Source organism: Pholis gunnellus, assembly GCF_910591455.1.
Source record: "Pholis gunnellus genome assembly, chromosome: 11".
NCBI lineage: Eukaryota > Metazoa > Chordata > Actinopteri > Perciformes > Pholidae > Pholis > Pholis gunnellus.
Window position 1 is genome coordinate 14,841,242 of NC_136538.1, and position 27,748 is coordinate 14,868,989.

General features: G+C 40.6%; 1 protein-coding gene across 4 annotated transcripts in view; it reads left to right on the forward strand.

Annotated features, from left to right (window-relative positions):
• The window catches only part of kcnma1a (potassium large conductance calcium-activated channel, subfamily M, alpha member 1a), a gene marked incomplete at both ends in the record, with an annotated part of 121,974 nt that overhangs the window by 47,474 nt on the left and 46,752 nt on the right, over positions 1-27,748 (forward strand). For all 4 annotated transcript variants that reach the window (XM_079168770.1, XM_079168769.1, XM_079168768.1 and 1 more), the window contains 7 exons: positions 5,738-5,799; positions 16,070-16,163; positions 16,776-16,887; positions 23,716-23,791; positions 24,343-24,418; positions 25,625-25,795; positions 27,369-27,460. In XM_079168770.1, the coding sequence (XP_079024896.1) occupies positions 5,738-5,799; positions 16,070-16,163; positions 16,776-16,887; positions 23,716-23,791; positions 24,343-24,418; positions 25,625-25,795; positions 27,369-27,460 (683 nt within the window). The remainder of the gene's footprint in view (positions 1-5,737; positions 5,800-16,069; positions 16,164-16,775; positions 16,888-23,715; positions 23,792-24,342; positions 24,419-25,624; positions 25,796-27,368; positions 27,461-27,748) is intronic.

Sequence of the window (27,748 nt, forward strand, 5' to 3'; positions counted from 1 at the left end):
TTACAGAAGAATAACTCATGTCGTAATTTTTGTCCTGCATCTTATTTCTCCGTTTTTACATCTTACACTCTTCCCCATTAGACTCATGTACGTAAATGACTGTGAGTCAACAGTGGATTTGGATAATGAAAACCACTCCGACACACACCAATGCACAACTTACTCAGGCCTCGGCTTCTATCCGGTTTTTATCTTTTGCTCCTATCCCCCATTTAGGAATTGTATTTAAAGTTTGGGTATAATTGGCCCTGCACTGTCAAACATGCTAAATTGTTTTGCTTGTCTGTTTTATTTATAATAGGGACAATTCTAGTTCTACTTTCAATTAGAGGAGTGCAATTTTAATGGAGGTGGCAATTAGGCTTCATGCCATTAGAAAGTATGTTCAGAGGCTACCTTTCAGCAGACTTGCCAGTATTCTGATATATATACAGTATACTCCTGGCACTGGATGGTCTTGGATCAAGGTTGGCTTGGAACCAATTTATCTTAAAAAAAGAATCCTGTTCGTCTGTCTTAAATAAAGTTTATTTTTTTTATTTGAAATTCGGCAAAGGCTTGTTAAATATATCCAGAAATAACATATATCCACGCTTTAAACACCAGTTAGCCCTTTCATATTCTGAACACAGACTTGTGTGTGGTTCCATTTATTATGAATCACCATCGAATAAAGCGGTCCATGTTTGGTAATTCTTGTCTCACTAGTAAGAATGTTCTCGTAGGAATTGGTATGCCTGTGGTACATCTGTTCAGTCGCACAGTAGGAATCAGTAGTCTGTGTTGAGTTATGCAGTGTGTGACTGGAATACAGAGTGTGCTATTCTGACAGACTCTCAGATCATTCCTACACTTTCTGAGCCTGTCTAGAGACCCCCTGCCATTTGAAGCGGAGGCAAAGGGGCGATCACGATGTGTGCTGATGTATGGATGTATGCCATCAAAGTTTAATGTATGTTTCATTTGTTGACATTTCCCCAGTGAGAGCTTCCTGTCTCACCTCCTGCAGTGACACGTGATTATGTTTCTTTTTGTGTCTCAGCCTGCGTTGACGCTAGACCCATGTCTGATGAGCAGTATTAGTACAAGTATTTGTTATGAAAGCAAAAACTTGGATGCAAATGTTTTTGCTGCAGTGCAAACATATTAGTTTGATGAGTGCTATAGAGTTGCATCTGTTTTCATTAGTTTGAAACCTGCAAATGTATGTTTAAGGATTAAAGCTAAAGGAAAGCAGAGACACTACACTGGTTTTGCCAGAGCTTTCCTTGGCTGTGGACCTCTGAAATCCTTCTTGGCTGAGGCATCAATCGAACATTTGGAGCTCCTCTTCCTGGCTGAGCCAGGCCAGATTAATGGACAAGCTTATCCTGATGCCACACAGGACCGATGGGCATTCTTGACTCCCCACCGAGGATTCCCGCTCATGTAATCTTGGGGAACCCATCGGGATTCTTAGAAAGTATTTATTTTAGTGTTTGACAGAAAAACCAATTCTAGTTCAGATTTCCTCTCATTTCTAACTACATATGCCTGCAAGGATATTTGTTTTTCTGCCTTTGATGTGGACCTCTAGAAGCTCTGTAATAATAGCATGCACAATTGGGCTACCTCATTAGACCCACAGGCTTTGAATTTTATTTATATTTTGCACAAGTAGTTCTTTATTTTATTAAGCTTGAAATAGCTTCAGATTAAAAACTCCAACTTCCTTCTATATACTTTGGGCCAAGGCATCAATGGAGATGGTATATTCTGTTCACACAGAAAATAAGTTAATTGCTTTACTTTAAAACATGTTTTATCTGCCAACAATGCAATGAAAACCAATTGCAACTTGTACTTTAACAGATGTTTGTACTTTGGACAAATAGTCACGTATAAGGACATCAGATTATCTAGGAGAGGCACACAGACGATTTAAAAACAAATCCTACACTCAGTAGTTTTGGAGAATAATAAAACAAAAATGTTAATGTAGCCCCTTGGCCTCACTAACAAAACCACAATAATTATTTTATTACACTATTATAGAGGGGGCTAATTGTGTAATGTAATCTACCAAGGTAAGTGTACCCATGACGGACATGATTACTGTTAATGCTCTAGAGGGCTTGAACATACAAACAAACGTTTTGGGGCATTTTTACTGATGCTGTATAAGTCTCCTAAAGATTGTGTCTGTTTTGCCCACCTTTAAACACAACTATCCACTGGATCCAGGTGTGTATACAGAGAGCTGTGTCTTCAGTCTTACGTCCTGTCAGCTGATGTCATTCACACACATTGCAACCGGAAATAAACTGGTTGGTTACGGTTGAAATTGTGAAAGGGTTTTTATATTGTATAGTTGGGACACAACAACTTTGAGGAAAACCTTACTGCTTGTTTTAAGCCACAGTTTCTGAATATGGTGTGTGTGTGTAATTATCCATGGATTGAGTGTTTCAACACTTTCATGGTATTTACATAGCACTTACACCTACTTTTGAATAAAAAAACAAAATCTGGGTGGAATGAGGTGGAAGTCTTGTGTGAAACTATTTAGTTTTAGGGTACCTCACATAATATATGATCTCTCAAAATAATTTCGACTGCCAACTAAAGTGAGAGTGTCAGAGTTGCACGTGTGTTACCAGCCTACATGTAAGTTATTACGTGTTATAATGCGTTAACAGTGTCATGTGATAGCTGCCACATTTAGCCCACTTGCGACACACACACCCTCTTTTACACTTCCACTCTTCCAGTATGGCCGCTAAAGTGCACCTCGGAAAACAACTGACAGATTAAGCTTTGCACTTTAAATATATTATTAAGGGATAAGCCAATGAAAACCTACACGGCTATTAACTAGAAAACGTAGACGTCACGTCCGAATGCTGCTCCTTTGACATGATGCCGACCAGTTTGTCGGCGGTGACTCACTCGTGTCATCTTACCACATGTGAATCATTAATCTGCATACTGTATAAACAGCCCCATTAAGTCATTTACAACTATTACAGATGCAGCAACAGCTATACTTAGCGATCCTTTTTTTTTATATTTCTCACTTTCTTTTGTAGGCGGAGGGAATGCCCCTCTGCCATCACCATTCTTGTAGATTGTGGGTTTGAGGTCGACAGCTAGCCCTCGTAGACATTGTGAGTGGTAGACATAGAGAGAGTGTGTGTGAGAGAGAGGGAGAAAGGGTGGGGGGATGGGATGGAGGGGTGGACCAGCTTTCACAGCTGAATAACTGGGTCAGTTTAAGATGATGACGCTTCTTATCTCCTCAGCTCATCGCTGGGTGTTCACTGTTCACTGCGCAGCTTTTCAGCAACCAACCACCGCTCAGCTATTCTTCTCTCTGATCTTTTCTCCCGTCCTCTCTTTCTCCCTTTCTCTTCCTCAACCCTTATGACCCCGCTCCTACCACAGGCAGTAGAAGCACAATCTAGCTCCAAGGAAATGTCAGTGTATGCATCTATGTATATGCATTGGCTGCACATAACACTGAAGGGCAATGCTGGAAACGGCGCTTCTCCATGTGAGGAGGTCTGACAGTGTCAAGTTTCACAGAAAGGGACAGCTTTCGTTTGTAGTCAAGTCAACTTAGATATGATGATGTCCGCCCATGATGATGATGTCTAAAATATATAAATATATATATAAAGAAAGTCAAAATTGATTCAACACAACCACAGATATCCTATTTATTCCATGCATTCTTCTATCTTGTCAAAACCTGGTGTCTACATTAACCACAATGCAACATCAACCACCTCTTTCTGACTCTACCCTCCAGATATTTTTATTTTTCAAACTAGTAGTCTGCACCTGCAAAATACTATCTCACTATAAGCCTTCTATGCCATTTAATTATGAATCCCAGTGCTCTTCTTGGCAAGACCTGCTCTGTGCAGCATTCAAGCGCTATGATTGGCGAGGCATCCATGCTTGCAGAGGTACTGGTAACCTGATTTGCTCTGGTCCTTTGCCCTGACCAATTAGCTAACCTGACCCGAAATACTGGAAGGTCAATTCCGGACCTCAATCAATCGTCTCTGCCTTTACCAGCTACGCAGGGCCGTTCTTGCCAAGAACTATGCCACCTTAAGGGAAAAAATAGATATTTTTATTCCTGTACTGACAGGGCATTGTTTGGATCAGCTAATGAAAGTCCTTCAGTCAACTGACTCCCTTCCTAATCAGAGCAGTGGAGTGCCTGATGTGATCGTAGAGTTTCAGCTTGAGCCTTCTCCCCATCTCCTTTGTGTGGAACATCATTGATGTCGTTGACTTGCAAGCTTATTCTGATCCTAGACAAGCATGTGGCCAGGATTGCCATCGTCCTCCATTCAAGCAGCAAACGATTAAAAATGCATGGGGATTGGTTTTTCTTACTTAATACCTCAGTCACAATGCATAGGATCAATCCAAAGGACCATCACAGGGAAGTAATCAAGGTCCCACCATCAATAATGAATGGCACAATCAGCAGGGACAGTAGGCTCCTATTGTGAGATGGATTGAATGGCAGAAAAGATCCCTGCAGGGGAGGAGCTATTGTGCATGGCTACGCTGGTCGGCTGTTGCGAAGATGATGATCATGATAACAGAAAGCAATATCCAAATAGGTCATCATTTTTCTACATACAACACTAAATTTGAATATTTATTTTTGTTATATTATGCTCTATAGTAAAAGCTTTTATTAAAAGTTTATTTTTATTTTTTATAATTCCATCATTTGACTGTGATGCTACAGTATGCAATACATTCACGTGTTGTGTCATCAAGTATATACTAGATAAGATATTTTTATTTAATTTCTTGTTCAGTTTTCTGATATTTAGTTTAGTTTAGTTAAGTTTATTTTAAATTTAAAAAATACAAAAAAATAAACAGAGATAAATAATATCACAGTGCACGAAGAGGCAGAAAGCCCACAGGGCTTATTTGAAGCCTTCGACTATATATTATTACAATTTCACAATATTATAGAGAACACAAAATGAATATACATAAGATATGACTAAGTAATACTGAGGACAAGCTATTTATTTTACAAGATATGATATCAAGATGCATTTATAGTGTGGTCTGATTTAAATTAATTCACTAACTGTAACAATTGCGCTCATTTGGTTGTTTTCATTAATCCTAAAAAAAAAAGTGTTTTATAAATATCTTGTTTAGATGCACAACTCAGGTGTTGCTGCTAGCTCCGCAGGTGGCCTTACCTTGCCGGTCATACTGTATATAGTCACTGAAACCTTATACGGACCACAGTCCAGCAGGGCCACAATCTCACACAATGCAAGCACTGACTCAGCGTAGCAGTTGAGGAGTGCATGTCAACACTTGATAACTGAGGTCCTGTCTAAGCACTTCCTCTCAACACCCCCAACACATTGTCGCTGCTCTTCTGTGCGGTTGAGCATACAAACGTGTGTCCTTTCTTTGCTTCCCATGATTGTACTGGCTGAACTCTGCCTGTATTTAATAGGCTGTATTTGCTGACATGAGGGTGGGCATTCATTATTAAGCGCATGTTTTTTTGAAAATGTTCTGCAACCCACAGGAGGCAAGTCACTGTTTAATTACAGATACTGTAACTAGCGTTTCCTATTGTGTCCCCCAACTGAATACTTTGTTTACTATGGAGTGCATTAATGAGCACAGTTAGAAGACTTTTGCTGCGCTATGCATGAAAGTAATTTCTCTTCTGTCTGTGACTTTCTCTCCTCAGGTGGTGTTAGTCTTTGCGCTCAGCATCGGGGCCCTCGGAATATACTTCATAGACTCCTCAGAGTAAGTATCAAGTTTACTGAAATGATTTGAAATTTCACACCTTCTCCAGCAGCTTTACTGTTCATGAAATATAGATTTAAAAAAATTAACTTTGCTAGTATTTGTTGCATGCATATATATTGGCCTACATACTGTATCTGCATGATAGGTGCACATGAGTCCTTACTCATCTCCACACACTGCAATCTCTGAAATGCAAATGCACATATTCACTCCCCCACAAGCCGTGATGCACACATATACAGCACACACACACACACACACACACACACACACACACACACACACACACACACACACACACACACACACACACACACACACACACACATCTGCAGCTGAGGATTTTTTCAATGGGAGGCCTGGCAGTTTCCATGGTAACAGAGACAGGCAGATACTGTATGTGTTGGGTAGTTGTTCTCTGTGTGAGTAAGTGAGTGTGTGTGAATTGTCAGTTTATGCATATCCCTGGCTGGCAGTCACCCAGAGACAGATTGCAGGCCTGGAATCTCTCCAATAACCACTGCAGCTGCTTTCACACCATCCAGACCCAAACTTTTACCTTTTGAAAGAGATAGTTTGGATTTTTTTAACGTTTTGAGGTCTTGTGAGTTTGTGCTTCGTAGAATTATTGAATCATGAACTTTTGGCAGTGACATTATCAAATAACATGAACAGAAGAGGGGCCCAATTCACTTTGATTGGTGGTGTGATATGGCAACTCTACATTCAACAGCAAAACAATTTTGACATGTACCATTAAACACAAAATCTATTATATTTTACATGTGTAATGCCATGGGTTAAATGTTTTAAATGTTCTGTTGATTTGTCTCAAGAAACAGCAGAACACAATCAAATGTGTTATCTCTCTCAGGCACATTTTTTAAGGTGCTACGTTATACTGTGTCTTTGCTGATAGCCATTCTCCACTTCCTGACGACAGTTATCAGAAGCCTTCCCTTCACATTTGGAGCACCATGGTTCAGAGTGCACTGATTTTAAATGAAAAGAAAAAGAGGCAATTTATTGTTTCCAATTATGTGGAAGTAGTTGCATGTGCCTCTGGCAGTGAAATAACCAAAGCTGTTTTGCCATGCTCAACACACTAACTCTGTGCGCCTTTGACTTATCAGTATTTCATGCACCACTGATTTACCAAAATGAAGCCTCAAACGTTGCTTTTGTGCCTGCAGTTGTGGAATGTTGATTGCAAAAAGGACCATGACATATTGACCTGGTACTGTATCATTCTATTTCATCATGTTCATTCCTCTGTTGGCTGTTGTGCAGGATGCTATCTTTACGTAATGGCAAGCTTTAAAACAATATCTTTGAAATCCGGTCCCTGCGGGAACAGAGAGTCTGAAACAGGGATAGAGATGTAAAATTGTCAAAATAAGTTAATCCAAAATCCAACTTGTACAGTCTTATCTCAGCAGTGGTGGGGAATTATTCCTGGCATGATTCCAGTCATCTCCTGTACGTCTCCATTTCTCCTTTTTTATCCCTACATCTCACCCTCTTTGCTTTCCTCTCCAACACTGGCATTTTTTTAAGCAACAAAGGGGGTTCTGGAGACAAATATGCTTGATATAAAAGTGTATAACTACTAGTCAGATGATGACTAGGGATGCAAAGTAATTACCCCAATCAATCATTGGCCATGTGAATGATTGTCAATAGTCAATGCATCATTAAAATCCTATACAAACAGCAGCCACAAAGAATTGTTGGGACGCAGACAACAGGCACTTATTGGAGTTAGGGTGAAAATAAACCTTTAATATGTGATCAGGGTCAATGGCTTCTTCTACAGTGCTGTTACATTTAATGTTCCTGTTAGTGATGCAAACAAAAAAACCCACCCGAGTTACCTCATTGGGAGGCACTGGAACATCGGACCACATGTCCATATTATTGTACAAACATGTTTTACATGTTACACTACTCGTCACCTAGTTTATAAATGCATCTGTAAAATATGCCTCTAAATGAGGCCTAGAATGAATTTGGCATTATCGACAGGCAAACCTTGACCGTTGAGTATGCTTCCATTGACAGATGTGTAAACAACAAGCTATCCAATAGAAAGACATAACAAAGTAGGACATTTGAAAGCTCAAGGCTTGCAGAGCTGTACCATGCCATGAAATCAAACCTGCAGGAGAAAATGTAAAGCACCGTTTGGTGCAAAGCTGTAGTTTCTCTCAACGTAGTATTTCCTCGTATCTTGTGTTACAGCGCACTTATGAGTGTATTTCTATGTGAGTCGGCTTCCCTGAGGCATTGCCCTGATCTGTCGGTGCTCCCATTAAACTGAGGCCTTCTCTCTACCCTCATCATCGTGATTAGCTCGAGCTTGTCACTTGAGTGTGTACGTCCTCTCAGGGGTACTACTGATCAACCCAGAGCAGGTTGAGTCGACTCAGGGGGCTTTGACATCCTAAAGGGGGGCAGGCTTGTGTTACAGCCTTACTTTCACTACAACAGCTGAGGCCTCTTATGTGCTCTACACCCATTGTTACATGTCATAAAACTGACCCGACACTAAATCTTTATAAATTGTCTACTGACAAAGACCTCTTTTTCCCAGCCGTGACAGCGTGTGGCTGGTCAAACACCCCCATCATGTCACATCCACACTAGCTGCCACAATTAAAGCGTGGTGTAGTTAACAACAAAGGTAACATAAGGCACGGGGTTGTATCTCAAAGAAATCTCAAACTAAAAAGTGTTCCTCACGGTTTTTACATTGGTGAAGTCCATTCTCTGCAAGAACATTCTGCACAAGAACATTAATATTGACGTATACTCTGTCGCTGTTCATCAGCTTGTGTGTAGGAGGTGCACACGTACATAAATCTGACTGACATTTAAACCCCTATACTCATATCCTAAAAGTGCTCTACAAATGTACAGATCTAAATGTTAATGACTGAGGAAATCAATTAGCGCAGGGTTAAAGGACAGCCTTATCGTGGTAATAATTATGGTACAGACCCATGAACTTTTCAGGCTCAATGGTTTACGGTCAATCTGCCATTTTGGCCATCGGTCGAAGTGAACATCATTCTCAAATTGGCTGTGAAAAAGGCAACCATAATGGGAAGAATTAAGGTTGAGTCCATGTGGTGATAGCTAAAAGAGGCATGTGGTGGAGTAAGTGCCTGTGGGTTGGACCTGGGGAGGCTGGGGCTGCACGATGGAACTGCTTTGTTCCTAGCTTTTGACAGGTGGGGGTTTTCCAGCAGGACCTCTGTGGGCCAATATCCTGCAGAAAAACCCTGCAAATCCTTTTGTGGAAGCAGGTAGACAGAGTTTGAGAGGAGGGAATTGTTAATTGGCTGCCCTCCCATGAGCACGGAGATTACTGGTCATTGACTTGGCAACCGTGTTGTTCGTTTTTTTGAATGAATGGGAATGAAAATGTGGCTTTCCTGAGAATCGCCATCCATCTGTTTGTTTTGACAATGTGGTTGTTTACCACAGTGACATGATAATGTATGAAAAGATGATGCCTTCTCTGTTCCCCTGCAGCAAACTTTACTTGCCAAACTGATGCTATTCTGGTGACATTTTAAATGGGTGTATACCGCGTCCTACCTTCGGAATCTGCTTTAATACCTTGGCTCATCCCTCATCCCTCATCCTTTCTTTTTCCACCTCTGTGCTCCCATGAAACAAATAGAGAGGCATGTAGGACAAAGTATCTGCAGGCTGCTGTTAAAGGGATGCCCTTGTTCCTGCTCCACTTCTGTTTCTATTTCACTCCTCTCTCGACCCCTTCCTTCCACACATACAGGCTTTCACATGCACACACTTGCGGAGTCACGTTAACTCGCAGATTCGCACACATTTATAGACACGTATACATGTATAAATTCTGTCTCTTGTCTCAGAGACCTCATAAGCAGCGGCCTGTGCCTGTAACTCGAGCATTAGTCTGAGATCATTGTCCGCACTGAAAAAGGAAACAGTGCCCGATGACTAATTAATGGGGTAAGGTGAGAAATATGGCTGAGCAGTGAGACAAGCTCGGCAGACTTTGTGGCAATGAAGGGTAACCTTTATAAGGACCTGTCCTTGATCTGGATGGATTTGATCTCCAAGTGGGTCAGAGAAGACCATGTAACCATGAGTAGACTTACGTTGTAGTTGATACCATTCCCAAGTGGCTACGGATTAAATACACAAACAGCGGCAGAAAGAAATGACTCATTTCTCATTTCAGCCGTTTCCTAAAATGGCCTTTTATACCGTTTCACACACTTGTAGGGAGAATCTAAATGAGCGAGTTATTATCAACGTTTGCGCTGAAAAAAGAGAGAATATAAAATGTCAACATCACACTCACCAGATAATAAGCTTTTTTGAGTGCAACAGAACAATGTATCGTGGAGACTGAGCATGCGCTGAGAACGGTGACAGCATTTGGAGTCCCGTCTAGCTGAACATCAGTGTGATGGTATACCATGTTAGCCCTCAGGTATTATTCTAATGAGAGTGAAAAATCACCCTGGCTGTCACTCTATCTGGTAAATGCAGATTCAGTGCGTGAAACATTGATTGAAGTCTCATGAAAAAAATTACCGGAGAGATTACCGAAGTCCCTCGGCAATGTGATCATTTTTCTGGTTCAGTGTTTATCAAAGTCATCATGTCGATGTATATAAAGGCCATTTGCTGTTGCAGTTGCCTGATATCCCTCAAAGCAGAGCAGAAGGGCTATTTTCAGACAGCCGCATGAACACAGCAAAACATGCAGTCAACTTAATAAACCTGAAATTTAAGTTCAAACCACCGTTACCAAATGATTTTGCATAATTATATAGATTGCAAATTGCCTTGTTTACAGTTCCCATGATCAGCACTTGGATCAACCATTGGTTGAGTTTTCTATTGCACCACAAACCAACTGCATTAGGTCTGAATCAGACCAAGACAAACATGTTAGTGTAAAACACCATTTAAGTACTAACCGGAATAGTTTCCTATTATGTTATATATTTGACATGAGGTTATCTAAATGCACTGATTTGATGACCTGAAAATAGAAGAAATTAAACCTAGCACCAGCAACTTCATTGACAATGTTGATCAATGTGCTGATAACCACTGGATATGGCACATAATTACAGTTTTTATCTCTTAATTGGTTTGATAAGAGGAGTGATGTGATGTGTGTAGTTTAGCTCCTGCTGGCTTCTGAATAAATTAACCATGAACCAAAGTGTAAGTGTAATTTTTCTCTGGCAAAGATGGAGCTTCTTTTTACATTGCTGTCGTTCTCTCTCTCTCTCTCTCTCTCTCTCTCTCTCTCTCTCTCTCTCTCTCTCTCTCTCTCTTCTCTCTTAACTTCAAATATGTGTTGTTGCTGAGCATATTGTGTGAAGTTTTGGTTTCTTTTAGTGATGTGCTATTTTTACTCACAAACTACCCCTTTAGACTCTAAAATAAACAACGTCTTTGTAGAGGAAATGCTTGAAGCGGGATGCAAGTCATTTGCATTCAGATGAAAAAAATTGAGTTCGCTATTTTTATCCTCTGTGCGGAGGTTTTATTTGTCCATTGCCCTTGTAGGTGCTAAAGTATTTCTTATTTTAGTAATGGTGCCTTGGCCTAAATCAATCAAATACTAACCTGGCCTTCTTTCAGCTTTACAGACTTCTCCCTGCTGTGTCCCCTAAACATACGTGCACTACCCTCAGAAGAAATAATGCGTGTAAGCTAGACATTCAGTTATTGTGCTCAGATCACATTCAAAATGCATTCACATTGTTCTGTTTGGGTTGTATGTTGATTGAATGTGGTGACTGGAACACTAACAAAGGAGACTCTGAATTCTAAGATGCTTATGAGCTTACTAGAGCAGAAGACATTTGTGAGATATGAAGAATGACTCAGATTCTGTGCGTCGTGGTTGTGAGCATTAGCCGGGAGCAGTGTGCAGTTATTGTTTTCCCAGGGGGCAACCTTGCTGTTGCTCCTGCAGCTAGCCAAGGTCATGTGCGGGCTAATAAAGGGCTGGCTCCTGCTGACTGGCTGAAGGTGTTTCAGACTATTTTTAGAACTAAATCATCAACATACTCCTTTGCCCTTGTGAACAAATGAGCTTTACTTGTCTGGTTGCGTTTTCCCAGAGGCTGAGTACCTGGTCAGATATAATATATATATAATATATATATATATATATATGTATTGAAAAACAATCGAAATGAGCTTTCGATTTCGAAGTCAAAAGCAGGATCGGCGATTCTCCCAGTATTGTTCCCATGGCCACTTTCAACGTGAGTTGCGTAAACAATGAAGACATCGTTGACATAAAAATAAAATAAAAACTACAGTGTGTAGGCTGCAGAAGAAATAGAAACTGCAGGAACCAGTGGAGGAAACGGGGCTCAGAGAACTGTTTGGCGATTTCAGTCGCGGTCATGTATCTCCTCTTAAAATCGATTGTGTGTCTAAATCACTTTTTTTTGACGGTAAAGCGTGTGGGCTCCGACAAGGACTTGTGCATTCAGGTGCATTCAGGTGTTTCTCAAAAACGTTGAGAAACTCAAGCTGTTGTTGTAAATCTTCTTTTTGTTTTGACAGATTTTTCCCCCATTGACTGAAATAACTTGTTGTTATTACATATACAATCAATCATTTAAAATGTACCATGTATTGTGGTGCACAAAAAATATCCCGCTTGAAACCATGTAACTTCTCTTTTTAAAGAAGAATTTTAAAATATAAAGGACAGTTGTGAGGGCATGACACCACTGATCTATTGGTCTTAGCGAATCAAGTCTCTGTCGTCTAACAATGGCCGAGCATAGAGCATACCTCTGGGAACACAGTGCCCCTCCCTTTTCACTCTGTCGCCTTCACATCTCCCCCTCTTCCTCGCCCTCTTACTGTCACTGCCTCTCTTCTCTCCCTGTCTCTTTTATCTCTCCGTGTCTCGCTGCCGTCTTCCTTTCTCTCTCTCTCTCACGTTTTCCTCTCTCTTCTTCCTGTCAGTCAGGATGTTGTAGCCCCAATCTGTGCCAGGGCTGAAGGAGTAATAAGGACTGTGGTGGGCAGATCTACTTTCCGCAGGACACTGGCAGCATGAAGTCCGGAAACATTTGTGATTGAGGCGTGTGAAGCGACATTGAAAACAGGAATTAGGAATTCTGCTTGTCTTACATGCTCTTCGTGTTGGAAAGAGTCACAGAAACAGAAACACCTTTTTAACTAAATCCATAGCCAACTAGACTGATTTTTTAAGGCCATATTTGCATTTGATGTATTGCATCGGACTATAAAGCGTTTGTCTGTCCGTGGGTACGTCCTTCGCATACCTCGAGGGCTGCTCATCCAATCTAATTCACACATGGCAGGTGTATTGCTGGGGACTCAAGTGCGGCGTCTAATTTGGTGCAATTTGGACACATGTTCAACATTGATGGACTTTGAACAAACAAGCGAACGGTGCTTTGTGCAGCAGTGGGGGGCGGGGCTTCAGGGCTCTGTAGCCTGAGTTGATCATGTCGTCTGCAAGCAATCGGCCTGCTCCGACCAGCCCCGTGCTCCAAACAGGCACACCCCTCGACAACCTGCAAGCAGCAACACAGGGAGCCAAGCAATTGGCCCACTACAAATGCCCTCCAAACGGCCACTGCACTAGTTATGGATGGCTCACTATGAGGCTGTTTGTGTACAGGTGACGAGTCACATCTCTACTCATACAGCACATCTCATTTTGTATCTATTTGCTTTGTTTGCTTATTCTATTTGCTCCTTTTGAATGCAGAGTTGTGTTTATGAAGTATTTATCATGCCGGATGACACATTCAAACAGGAGGACTTGCCACATAAACAGCAGCTAACTCATTATTGTGTTTTCCTTTTAGTCCGCTGAGCCATTTTTTACAAACACATACAGCAGCTCCACAATAATAGACTGCAAAAACTCTCCCACCCTGCACAGATGAACTCTTAATTTCCTATTGTGCCTCTGAGCTTAAGAGAGAAACCATATGTCTGCCTGATGTGTCTTCCCACTACTTTAGTTAATGATAAGCTGTACTTTCAAATAATGATTATAAAAATGAGTAAATTAAAGCTCTCAGAGTGCAGCAATTGTGCTGCCCTATAGTGCCAAATCAAGCCAAATTGAATGTACCACTCAGCTCCTGCTGTGTGCCGCCATGCTCCCTCTGTGTTATTGAGAATGCTTTGGGTCACGTGACTGTAGATGAGCGGTTGTACAGAATTAGGCCAGAGCTGGGCCTGAGGGCAAATGCCACAGTGACCACTCCAAATGGTGTCTTCAGTGTGCACCATCTGCGTCTGTGTATGTGCATAAGTGCATTTGTATTAGCGTAGGTGTGTGCAATCTCTTGCACAAGGGACTTTGAGGTTGTGGCTTCAGATCTTTTTTGGGGAGCATGAGCTTGCGTGTTGCGTAGACGGATGTGAGGAATATTGTGCATGCTTATGGCTGTAGGTTCAATTTATTATTTATGGTTCGTTTTAGCATTCACGTTCAGTTTCATGCCTACAGAGTCACGAAGAGATGCCGATGGTGAGTTATTCATTGAGTATTTAGGCCAGATCAATGTTTACTCTGTCTAGGGATCAGAAGCAAATTAACCTCTGTCTGAAGTCTGATGGCACTGTATGAGAAAATGCCTTTTAACCAAAAAAAGTCACTTTAGTTTGAAACAACTGCTGCATAAACCAGACTCATTCTAATCATTCTGGACTTGAGCCAGGGTTTTACATCATCTTAAAGATCACATCAGTCCTTAGGATATGCTCGAGGCAGACTCATGAATGAGAAGTCGGATCATCCTCTTGGAGCAATACGTCCTCTCTGGCATGTCTGTACTCAGTCATGCATTATAATGGATCATCAGATAACATGTTTGATGTTAACTGGAAGATGATTAAGCCTCACTCCTCTCTACCTCTGGAGGTTTTCGTTACGCAGTAAGCTCTGCTCAGGATCTCACACTGTGCCTCTATGGGCTCCATGCATACCGATGTATACTTCAATGTTTGAATGTAAACACATGGGACTTGTAACTGTGTACTCATGTAATGGCCATGTGTGTGTTCTCTTGCCAATCTGTACATTCCCGAAGGTCGACTATACTCAGCCAAACAATAATGCATATTCATGTTTTTCCCGCAGTGGGATTCCTCATTACTCAGTAGCAAAATGCTATAGGCCCATGACCAAGTGAAGAATAGGTTGGGCAAACTGCCTCTTATTGCTTTTGTGAAGAGCAGCCCCTCTAATGGCTAATCATCACAAGGTACACATGAAGATGGATTACATGACAGAGGAGACAGATCACGACTCATTTATCATCATCTGCCTTTTTTTAAGCAACTAACCGCGCTAGCTATTCCACTCTGTTAAATGGAGAGAGCTATGCTGTCTCTTTCTTTGTGCGGAGTCACTGTCATATGAGGGGAAAATCTGTTGGAATATTTATGTTTGACGGATGCTGCATAATGTATGCATGCTGAATGCACTGTCACATGAAAGCAACCATCAACTTCTCTTTACTTTCATCTGTATCTGGTTGACAGCGGGTCTTTTACCCCCTAGGGCTCAGAGGAGGAATTGCACAATGTCATTGAAACTCAATGGCATATCACAAAATGTGTGTCATTAATAGTGTTTTAACTCCCATATTTTGTTCAAATTAATTTACATTCACAGGTTTAAGGTTTTCTCAGTCAAACATCTTACAGGCAAGGATTTAGTTCGGTCAAGCATTGGTCACCACCATTTGACCTTGACAACTTCAAGCTGACTGTTGTCACCAGAGAACATGTTTCTTATCAGTCCTGTGAGCTGAACTGAGGAAAGGTGATCAGGATGAGGTCAGAAAAGCATCTCTGAAGAACCTCTTTTGGCGGAATTGTATTGTGTTATTGTTTTACCAACAGAGGAGGGATCCCTCTCCCAGGATGGACAGAAGTGCAATAGATGTCATGTGTACAGAATGAACACATTCAATGCATATGACATAAATTATTCAAATAATAATTAATATAATCTACTGATATCAAACTCATATACTAACTGTAAAATAAACAACAAAGAAAAAAGCCTAGGAAGTGACATTACTTCCATGGGAATATGGCTGGCTCCCCGGTGTTTGCCTACTGTGTGTTTATGGTATGAAAGAGATGAAAGACCCTTCTCTTCATCAGTATCAGTTCATGCCAGTAAAAGTTTTTTTTTTCTCTCTCTCTCTCTCTCTTTCTCTCTGTTCTCTAGTCCAATAGAATCCTGCCAGAACTTCTACAAAGATTTCACGTTACAAATCGATATGGCCTTCAACGTCTTCTTCCTTCTTTATTTTGGCTTGCGGGTAAGTTGGCACCTGCACGCTCACACGTGCACGCCAACAAGCATGCACTCACTCATACATGCATTTACTGTACACGTATACAGACATGCTGTCAAACACACTGGCACAAACAATATGCACACAGCCATGCGGGCATGCGTCGTTTTACATGCATTAAAATGTATAGCATCCTACATAAGTATCTTTCATGCTTCCTATTCTCAACCCACATCCCGATATATTGCATTTTTTCATCGGCTTTTTTTTGCAGGACAACCAACAATGCTCACAAACAGACAGACACCAACGAATACTCACACAGAATGCCTTTAATTTTAACTGACACTGTTGTAATACTGTTGTTAGCATGGCTGCCATGCCAGTGCAGCATTCCAGTGGTGCAAACGCAAGCCTGCCGTCCTGAATGAATGAATAAATAAACTCATAAGCTGCTTACACCACCAACCGCTCGCATGACTCAGCAAGTGGGGTGAAGTTTTTGTCATTCTATACGGTATGTCAGCGATGCTAAAAGGGGACATGGCATGCAGTCTGAAGGCTGAAGGCTGTGGTGGAGAGGTAGCAATTCGTATAAAATTACAATTCTTGATGCCATCTCTTTTCTTTTCACAGTTTATAGCGGCAAATGATAAGCTGTGGTTTTGGCTGGAGGTCAACTCAGTGGTCGACTTCTTCACGGTTCCTCCCGTGTTCGTTTCTGTTTACTTGAACAGAAGCTGGCTCGGTAAGTCTGCATACCTCCTTCAGCTGTTTCCTTCTATCTCGCTTTGACTCTCTCCTTCGTTCTCACTGTATAGCCTGATCATTTCTTGCTTTCTCATATACCGTTTTTCATTTTCCACTTCTTTTTTTGCCCTCTATCTTCACATGTCACCCCTCCTTTTATCACTCCCTGTCTCTCCCTTTGCCTCTCAGTCCCCCTTCTGTCTCCCCATTACTGGGACTGTGTCTCCAAGGCCCTCTTGCTTTGGGCTGCAGTCAACTTTCCCTCATCATTGAAAGTGACAGGGCTGGGTTCCTCTGATGTTTCAGGGAACACAGCAGAGTGGATTGGCTAATGGGAGTGAGAGTAACTCAGAAAAGGGCTGTGTGTGTGTGTGTGTGTGTGTGTGTTTTATTGGTAATTGCTGCATTGAGGCGTTGCACCTGGAATACCTCACAGCGGTCCATAACTGCCATCTAATGGGCTCCTTCACACTCACACAAAAAATGCACATGGAAAAGGTTGTGTTCTCCCCAAACACACACGTACACACTTCCATACACACACTCTCTTGCATGAGCAGACTGGAAAACACCCTAACCTGCATTACGTAACGACCTACTTTTCTCAGTGCATTCAGAGTATTGTGGCCTGAATTACACTGCAGTAAAAAGAGTTTCTTTGTAGCGGTATTCTTTTTTTTTTTTTGAGTGCACTGCCAATTTTAAAACTTACTTTCATAACCATATATACTGTACATGGATTAATTAATTTACAGCTCAGCTGATTGCTAATCCAATGTTTAGCTGAGCATGACATAGGACCACCAAGGCTGTTCTGTCAGAATGCGAGCTATTATATGAAATACAGTCAAAGGAGTTTAGGTTCTCCTAGCAGAAAACACTTAGACCTATGGAGCGAGATACTGTTGACATTTATCTCAAAAAGATATCTTAAAGATCCTGTTTTTCTCTCTCTTATTTTTCAAAATGTGTCTTAATAGCATGTAGAGGTATTAAAATGAATGATGGCTGAATTCCAATTAGGCGCCTCAGTTTCAGGGTCCTGTTGGTTCACCGTCACACTGTCATGGTTTACAGGGACACTTGAACAGAATGGAGCTGTTGTTAATGTGATTAGTAATTTCTGTGCGTTTCCTGCTATGGCAAGTCAAAATGTCTGCTGTGAAAAAGGCCCATAATATTAACTAGCAAGAACTATATTTCTGAGATATGGGAACTGGATAATATTGCAAAAAAGACGTCAAACTGGGAAGAAAACATGAGCAACATATTGATCATGCAGGTTTTAAACAAACCTCTTTTAAGAAGATTAAACGTTAAATCAATTGATTGTGAGAATATTTGACAGATTATGAATAGTGAGAACAATCAATTCTCAATTTGTCTTATATACAATATCAATCGTATTATACCTGATAGAAATGATGGCCAAAACTATGAAAGTAACACGTTGAAATAAACCTTAATTGTCCCTAATTACATGACATAAACTAAACTCTAAACTGTCAAGAGATTCAGGGATTTGGAAGGACTGCCTTCTATGTTCTTTATTTTTACATGCACACTGAAATCACTAAATCTAGTAATATAAAAAGTCATATCAAATTGTGAAAGTCTATTCTCTGGGGTGATGAAGTTTTCTTAAGAGGCTTACTATGGCCATGAATTTCACAGGGAACAAGCTGTGTAATGAATTAGTTATGGCCAAGTCAAGTAATCTGGTTTCTGGTATTCATGATGTAAGGTGTCCTCATCTCATCCCCAGAAAGCCGTTGGTGTTGGGGCCTTGATGAGGATGATGAAAGACTGTGAAAGGACGGTCTGGCTGCTGCCTGACATTCTGCAGTGATTAATTACCTGTGATCATTAAATATCCTGCACATGGGCTCGATGTAGAAAGCGAAGACACCTTTTATATACAATACAGCTGCAGTGTGAGTTGTTGTGTATAAACAGCAGCTAATTTTTTTGATTTATTTATTGTTTTTGAGAGATGCTCTATAGATTCCAGATCTGTCAAGATGCATTACTATCATTTTGGAAAGGGAAGAATCCTGAGGACTATTTTTTGCAAGGTTAACATATCAGGTTGCATGTCCTTCAAACATTAGAGCATGGTTATTCTCGCAGTGTTTGACATATATACTGTAACCACAGAGCTTTATAGTAACATAACTCCCACTGGCATGGCTTATGTGTTTACTGGTGGTGTACTTATCCATGTGTTTAAGGCTGCATACAGTGGTGCAAAGCCTCAGTTATAAAATGAACAGCGTGTGTCTGCCCTTGGATATGGTTATATTGGTGATAGCTTCCAGAATACTAATGGGGTGCTGAAAGTGTCTGTTAGGTGTTAGAACAGGAATCATGATCAGCTCCTTCTATCCCATATTATTATGGAATTAGGACATACAGTACCATGTTCTGACAGGAAAATAAGCACAATTAATCAGTATAATATTCTGAGAGAATGTCCAGATATAGTGCCATATTACTGCTGCTGCTTTCCTTTGGTAACTTTTGATATTCCCTGATACATAAATTACATTTACACTTCCCTAAAAACTATTCCCCCCCCCTATATATATCCTCACGCTTGACAGGGCCATTATGGCTTTTCTAATAATCAATGGACTAATCCATAGTTGGTGTTACTTTAATTTAGCTAAGTGTGTACATACCGTTCTTTAGCAGGCTTTGTTCGAGGAAGCCAGGGCGGTTGCAAAGAGCTCCTCATTCCCAGTGGATTAGTTCATCTTTTCTTTCCATTCACTGTGGGGGAATACACACCACAGCCAGTGTAATACATCTCAATTACAGTACCTTTTGCTTCACTCTGTCAGCTGTGGTCCTGCATGAGAAGACTGTTGGACATCCAGTGGAGGTGTATAATAAAAAGACCACTAATAGGGGTTCTGCCCTGTGCTGTGTGGTAGAGTGTCCGCCCACTCTGCACCAGAGGAAGTATATGCTCTATGCATTTCAAGATATGTTCTCCCTGCCTCTGCAAATTGGACATTGATTGAGAGGAAGAGAACGATGTGTGGCTAATGTAAGAGGGCATGCAGAGTTCTCCATTGGAAAGGGGAATTAATCTCCTTTAAGTACTTGAACTGAGCATTGCTCTCAAGAGAGTCCCTAGCAAAGTAGGATTAGCATTTGGCGGTTTGAAAGATGCTAGTAGCTCATCTGGCAACTGAGCCCCATTTCTCACACCCTGCTAGTTAACTTTATTAAAAAAACACAAGAAACAGCAATGCTGGCTGTGATTATCTTTGAAACAACCATTTTTTTTACAGTAAATGGCGTCATGAGTTTATTGTAAGATCATTTTGTACTCCAAAAAGATTAAAATGTATCGTTTTCTGATTTTGTGGTAGCAACCTAAACGTTGATGTGAAGCTGTACTTGCTTTAAGAATGTACAATACTGTCGTAGCCTTTAGGCATGGCTTTAATTCTAACCTGCTACTGCCTCCTAGTGGTGCTGTAGTATACTGTTTCATGATCCCTTGTGTTTTCCTGCTGAAAGAGGCTTACTGAAGTGCGTCTGCCTTATATGGCCCTCAGTCGCTGGCAGGAAGCCACCATATACAGTCAAGAGAGTGAAGCTAATTTTTGGGAAGTTTAAGCCTCTTTGCTGCAGCCAGGCTCCTCACTTGTCACGGTATTGCATGTTGCATTATTGCACAGGCAATGAGTTGAGTTGTAAGCTTTGAAGAAATGTGTTGCTGGTGTTGAATTTAATATGCACGTGCTGTCTATTCAGCATGACATAAGAACCAGTGCTACACTAGCAGTGTTTGTGTGTTAGTGCTGCATAGCATCATGTAATCTAATCCATGGCTTCGTTGACTGTCAGTATCATCCCAGATGTAACATCCCAGTCTGGTGATTGATAAAAGGTCCCAGTAGGCTGCTCTGCTAGAACATGTGACTTTGGCTCGCAAATCCTCAATGAAGTAAGAGTGGGCAGAGACCAGAAAACCCTTTTTGAATGAGCATCTGGCTAGCTGAACCTTGTGTGTGTGTGCAAGAGGCTTTGACATGTGTGGGAAGGAGATTTTGTCATGCATCAACACGTGTTCAGGGGAGCAGAATTTCACCGACAGTTTTTCCACACATGCACACATATAAACACATGTATTACTATGCTTGTGGGGACATTTTATTGACTAAATATAAATAAATGCTTACTTTGGGGGACCAGATTTTTTTTCCCCAGTTAGGAGGAAAGTCTTCAGAACAGATATCGTAGTGTTAAATACAGAACACACACACACACACACACACACACACACACACACACACACACACACACACACACACACACACACACACACACACACACACACACACACACACGCATACACACATACACACATACATACATACATACATACATACATACATACATACATACATACATACATACATACATACATACATAGTATAACACAAACACAGATGCTTCACACTGATTGAGAGAAATGCAGCCCCATGGCGGGCTCCATCACTCTATCACTGGACATTTTGGTACAACATCTAATATTGCCACGCAATTGTTGTTACTTTTCAATCTAAAAAATGTCAACCATTTATTACTCATTTTTCTATATACTTCCAACACAAAATGTCACTCAAAATATCCATGCCGATCTAGTAGACTTACATATTCAATGACTGAAAAGGAGCAAAAACAAGAAAACCCGTCCTGTACATTAAAATGACATACGAGCATGCAAATACATAAGAAAGAATAACTATTATATATATATATATATATATATATATATATATATATATATATAGTCCTATCATTTAATCTATTAACTTTTTCTTAAATTAAATAATGCCTGAAAAACATTTATCCGACTATTCACCTGAGAATTCCAGGATTTCATTTAATACACAGACATAAACAACTGCTTCAATGTAGTACCATAATCAATTTGTCATAGCAAGTGGTGAGAGAAGTACTTATCATATTTATGTTAAAGTAAAAATACTTTGTTACAAGTACCTCAAAATTGTATTTAAGTAAACTACTTAAATACTTAAATGTATTTTGTGACTTTCCACCATTGATTGTAACTAGACAGCTCAATAGACTCTCCGCTGCAGCTCAATAGTACTGTGCTGCTCCTGTAACCAGGCTTTTTACAGTACAAGAGGCAGTACTTCTCTAAAATATTTGGAAGTCATGTTAAAATGACCCTTTGAAAGGTTTTCATTAAAGAATGGATCCCTAATCCTAAAGTTTTTTCATGTCAGAAAAAATCAGATTTTACTGTAGTGGAAATGACCTCAGCCCTGGATTGTCCAATAACTCTAACTATCATCAACTTGTCAGGATTACTGTTTTTGTTCTGCAGCGTTTTCATTTTATCTTCATCTCTGCTAATCCCTGGCAGGGTTCAGACTTTATTGTTTTTAAATAGGTTCAACACAGCTGTGTGTTGATGGAGACAAAGCTTTACAAGGGTTCAAAGTAAAGTACTAAAAGGGGCATGGACAGGTAAATCTGTTTGGGTGGTGAGGATTAACACTAACAAAAATGAGAAAAAAAGAAAAAAAAACATATATTAGAGCTGACATTTTGCTCACTGAGACACAATCCCTGGCAAGGCTGGTATGATTAAACAAGCAATAGATTTCTAGCTGTCTATTTAGCTCTTCTGTCTGCAGCAGTGACCATCGATTTCAAAGTATTTATAGCTGTTTTCTTTACAAGGAACTTTTAACTTTTGTGGCGCTGCACTGAGGAAGATTAGTAAAGTCTGAGGAATTATCTCTTGTCATTTTCTGGAGGTGCTTTTGAAATACCAGGCCCTAAATATTTTTGGATCAGCAATTTTTAATTCCTTTCTTGGCAAGAAGAAAAAGGAATTCTTTGGACCGGTTTCTAAAACAATGATTCCTCCTAAGCTCCTCATATATCGACGTACACACAGTGATGTTAACTTGGAGCCCGTCCGAGAGACGTGGAGGCGAAAGAAGTCCTGTGGCGATCTTTTTCAGAATGGGTACAGGGTGAGACAGGGCCGTCATGGACAGGAGCAAAAGGAAAGGCAGACGGGACTGTGTCATTCAGTGTGGTCCTGTTTGCGCATCCTCTCCATCTGGGGTAAGGGCGTTGGTGGAAGTGTATAGACATGTATTCTCTGGAAGGGGTGCACAACATTAGTTTAGTACCTTATTTACGCAGATCTTGAAATTGTTAGCTGGTGTTTAAAACATGTTTGCTGACGATATGGCCACTGTCCTACATTTGCAATTAGTAAACTTTTTGTAAAGATCGTCTCAATGGGAACTCAGTTTGTCACACGAACTGACACACATAGGCACAGACGCGAATACACACGTTCCATTGCATCATTCGTGTTATGTAAAAAAGACAATGAGGCAGGTGTCGCATTGTTCTCTAATCCCTAAGCGAGCTGCTCTTGGATGCAGACTGAGTCTCATGTAAAGTAGGCCACATGATGTTCCTCCTAACTTGTATGAATGCATAAATAATTCCAACGCATCATCTAGAATAAAGTGTCTACTTCTTCTGTTTCATATCCTGGTATGTCGCAGACTAAATTTTGATTCATATGGCGCTGTGCTGTACCAAAAGTGCTTTGGGCCATACTATCGGATTGCTCATTCATGTTGTCTGTGTCCAGTTGTCTTTCTTCATATCTGCCACTGTTATGTCCTCTCTGGTTCTACTGTAAAGATATTTTGATGTGTGTAAAAGATATGTGAATTTAATGTTGCCATCAGTTGTTCTTTATGCACATGTATGCTAATTTCTCTCTTTCTGTGTCTCTGTCTCACAGGCTTAAGATTTCTGAGAGCACTAAGATTGATACAGTTTTCGGAAATTCTGCAGTTTTTGAATATCCTGAAAACAAGGTAAGGATAAAGCTTTCAAGAATCATATCTTCACTGTTACTACCACCAGTAGCTATGAGTAAAAGTGAGGTTGGTTTGCATGTCATTGTCGGTATTCAGTATGTGGTAGTAATTGCTTAAATTTGTATTAAACTACATGCTTATTTTATGAGGTATCATAATTGTATGTTTAAGGTAATGGTAAGGTTTTTTTATGGTGTGATATAAATAACATTTTCACATTGTATGTAAACATAACACTATACTTACACTTGTGTACCATAACTGTACTGATAGCAAAGGTTTAGAAAGTGGCCCTCTTTTTAAACATCCTCCTCGGAAGTTGGATTCAAGCTTTTATTCCTATTCTGTACCTCATTGGGCTTTTATGATTTTTTTGTTTTGTTTATTGATATGATCATAATCTATTTAAATCCCAGCTTAACTTTCCTTGCTGTAGTTTATTGTTAGCCACGACAGCTTCCTTTCATGAGCTCACAAGTCTCAGTTTTTCTGTCATTGTGGTCTAAGGTCTTTGAGAGTTTTATGGTTTCTCTTCTTCTTCACCGCAGCAACTCCATCAAGCTAGTGAACCTGTGTTCCATCTTCATAAGCACATGGCTCACAGCAGCTGGATTCATACATTTGGTAAGTGGACAGATGTGAGGACCAGTAAGCTCTAGTGATTAATGAGCCAGTGAGGATGCTAACTGAGGAACCAGGACAAGACAACTTGTCACACTTCAAAATCAAATTGTCTAATTGTCTCATTATTAATATTGTAAACAATTAGCCAACTTTAGAATGAACTGCAAGAAATATTATTGTAATGATTTTGTTTCACACTCTTATCAAGTCGGGATGCACTGATCCAACTTGTTTTCTCCAATACCGATTCCAGTAACTTAACTCGTGTAACTGCCAATAATATTTCTATTACTGATCCGAAACCAGTGCTTTGTTTCTTTTCCCAAATTTAAAATCTGTATACCTCACATTTTGGGATTTCATCGGAAGCATTGGCTGTGTCCAAATTCACTCATTCACTACTCTCTCTATAATAGACACTCAAAAGTAAATAAGTTAGATTTTGCACACTTACTAATCATAATAGTCACATATTCATTTTGCCTCCTCACAGACAGCTTTAGAGCCTCTCAACAGTGCTGTGTGCGCCATGGACGCTACTTTGTTTGTTCCATTGTGGAGAAGTGCTCTTTATAATAAAAAGACTGTTCACAGTGACTGAATGACTCATAGAGGAGACTCTGAATTCTACAATGACATTGATGAAGAGAGGGTTTTTATAGTGCTGTAGGCCAATCTGCCTAATAAGGTTAGTATTTGAAACACAGGTTGGGTGTCCTGGTGACCTAACAGTCAAGGAAGAGTGTTCGAGTGCGAGTTCCCAAATCCAAGTGTGGCTAGAGACTTTTATTGTATGCCTCCTCGCTCCCCATTTTTCCTAATCATCAGTCATAATCTACTGTCAAACTGTTCAAGAAAAAATGATTATAAAAAAACTACAATTTCTCGTGTGTAGAGTGACATTTTTTTGAAATTCTGTATCGTATTCATTGTGTATTTGTAGCTCTGCCCAACAACTCAAGACAACAAGTCAAGCATCAAACTGTTTTACCACTAGATGGTAGTCTTAGCTCAATATATATAAAGAATATACTGGATGACTCAACACAGATGAATGCATAAGCATCTGTAGCTGGATTTAATCAAACTTGATCAAATAGTTTCTCTTTGCAAGCTTTGTCTGAACCTGTTTTATAAAATGTTTACAGACTTGTGGTGAGAGTCATCTCTAATTGTGCGTCACTCCCGCTCCCTTCTCCGTTTTAGGTGGAAAACTCAGGGGATCCTTGGGAAAACTTCCAGAATTCCCAGTCACTTTCCTACTGGGAATGTGTCTACTTGCTGATGGTGACAATGTCTACAGTGGGCTACGGGGACGTCTATGCAAAAACCACCTTGGGGCGGCTGTTTATGGTCTTCTTCATCCTTGGTGGTTTGGTAAAATCAGGCTTTTCTTTCTCCCTTACTCCGCTTCTCCCCTCCTAAATCCTGCCTGTCCCCATCAATAGACTGTATAAAACTGTTGAACGTGAGACATTAATGAACAATGAATTTAAATTAGTTAAGCACAGTGCTGTTTTTGAAATGTTAGAACTATGTTGCCTCTCCCGGTAGATGTTATTTACTTGTCCTAGTGAAGTTGTACCCTCCTGTTTAGCCTGCTGTATCCTGTCTACATGTAGTTACAGTACTATGTGCTCCTTCGTCCCCTTCCCCCTTTACGTGCCACTCCTTTATTTGTTCGATAAGAGTGCAAGTTTCTGTCCGATAATGTTGTTACTGTTCTCTTAAAAGCAGTTGCGGTTTCAGGACAACCCCTCCTCCCGTGTCTCTTCCCACAATTCCAACAAACACAGGGGCAGGGAGATGAGGCTTAGGCCGGCCTGACTGTCACCATAGCAACAGCACCCTCCCAACCCCTCCTGCTCACCTTCCTCTGATCTAGCGTCCCGATTGGTTGCCCCTTGCACATTACCTTAAGCACAGGCATGCATGGGTGTTCACACCTCGTACACATACTGAAGACCCTGCCTCCTCCCAACTTCTCGAACAACGAAGTGGAGGATTTTTTAGCCAAATCACAGTCACTGTGTTTTGTATTTAGTTGGCCAGCTATCACTATGCACTGATGCCCTGCAGCTGTGTGGATGTGTACCTTGCTGTGGCCATGGTGATAGGTTATGTGTTTTTCCTCAGCGCTGAGAGCTCTGGAAGTCTTTAGGCTAGTGCCCCGGCCTGCTTCCTATCACCAGCAGTGGCTAAATAATGACTTCAGGCTTGAGATATTTTAAAGCCAGGGATCATATGAAACTCACGTCATTTCTCATTATTCCTGCTGATGGATGATAGGTGCACTTTCCAAGTACGAGTTAAGTATGTATTTACAAGGGCAAGGGGCACCTCTTTGTTTCTTATTGCAGATGTTAGCCTCCATGAGTAGCGTCAGTGATTGTTAGTTGGTAATCTTACTGAACACAACCCTGCACTAGGATAACAGGCTGTGCAACTTTGCAAAATGCATCCAGCTCATTTTCTAGCCCAACAAATGAGTCTTAATGTGTTTTGCAGCTATGGACCATCAGGTAGGCCTATTCAAATCAACCTGCCGAATCATCTGTGTTTGTTGGACAAAACATGGCACATAGGTTTTTATTCTCCTTTCAAAAGTCTGCTTTCCAGAAAGGTATTGGGTGCTGTCACAGACTCATCAGCTGTGACAAAATTCTTTCCAACCGAACAAACCTGTTCCTAAACTTTTACCTTAAGAAACGGGGGCTATTTTTTCTTTTTTTTACAGCAAAAACAAGATTTTTGGGTATATGAAGATCTTGCTCCAATTTTCGAAGTTTATCAAGTCTCTTCAGACAATGAGAGAGTTTTTGATTTCAATAGCAAAGGAATATTTTCCCCCCTCAGAAATCTGGATTCATGCACCAGTTTCCCCACCACCCTGCTGCGGCGTAGTAGTCTCTTTTTTAGTCTCTTTTTCTGTCTTCTATCTTCTCCTTAGGCCATGTTTGCCAGCTACGTCCCTGAAATCATAGAGTTAATAGGAAACCGAAAGAAATATGGTGGTTCCTATAGTGCGGTTAATGGGAGAAAGTAAGTATTCCAGATGGTTCTGCTGTTTTTCTGTGTGCGGTAGAACCCTCTCTGCATGCCTTTTTCTTTTTTCTGTTCCATGCATGTAGGCCATGTTTGCTCGCTACGTGCCAGAAATTGCTGCTCTCATCCTTAATCGGAAGAAATACGGAGGGAGTTATAACTCAACACGAGGCAGAAAGTAAGTTTGAATCCAGACAAGGTGTGGTTGTGTGACTCAAGTGCACCCCCTTGGAGTTTATAGTTACTGGGGGTTAGTTAACTCGACTTTTTTAGAACAGTAAAGTT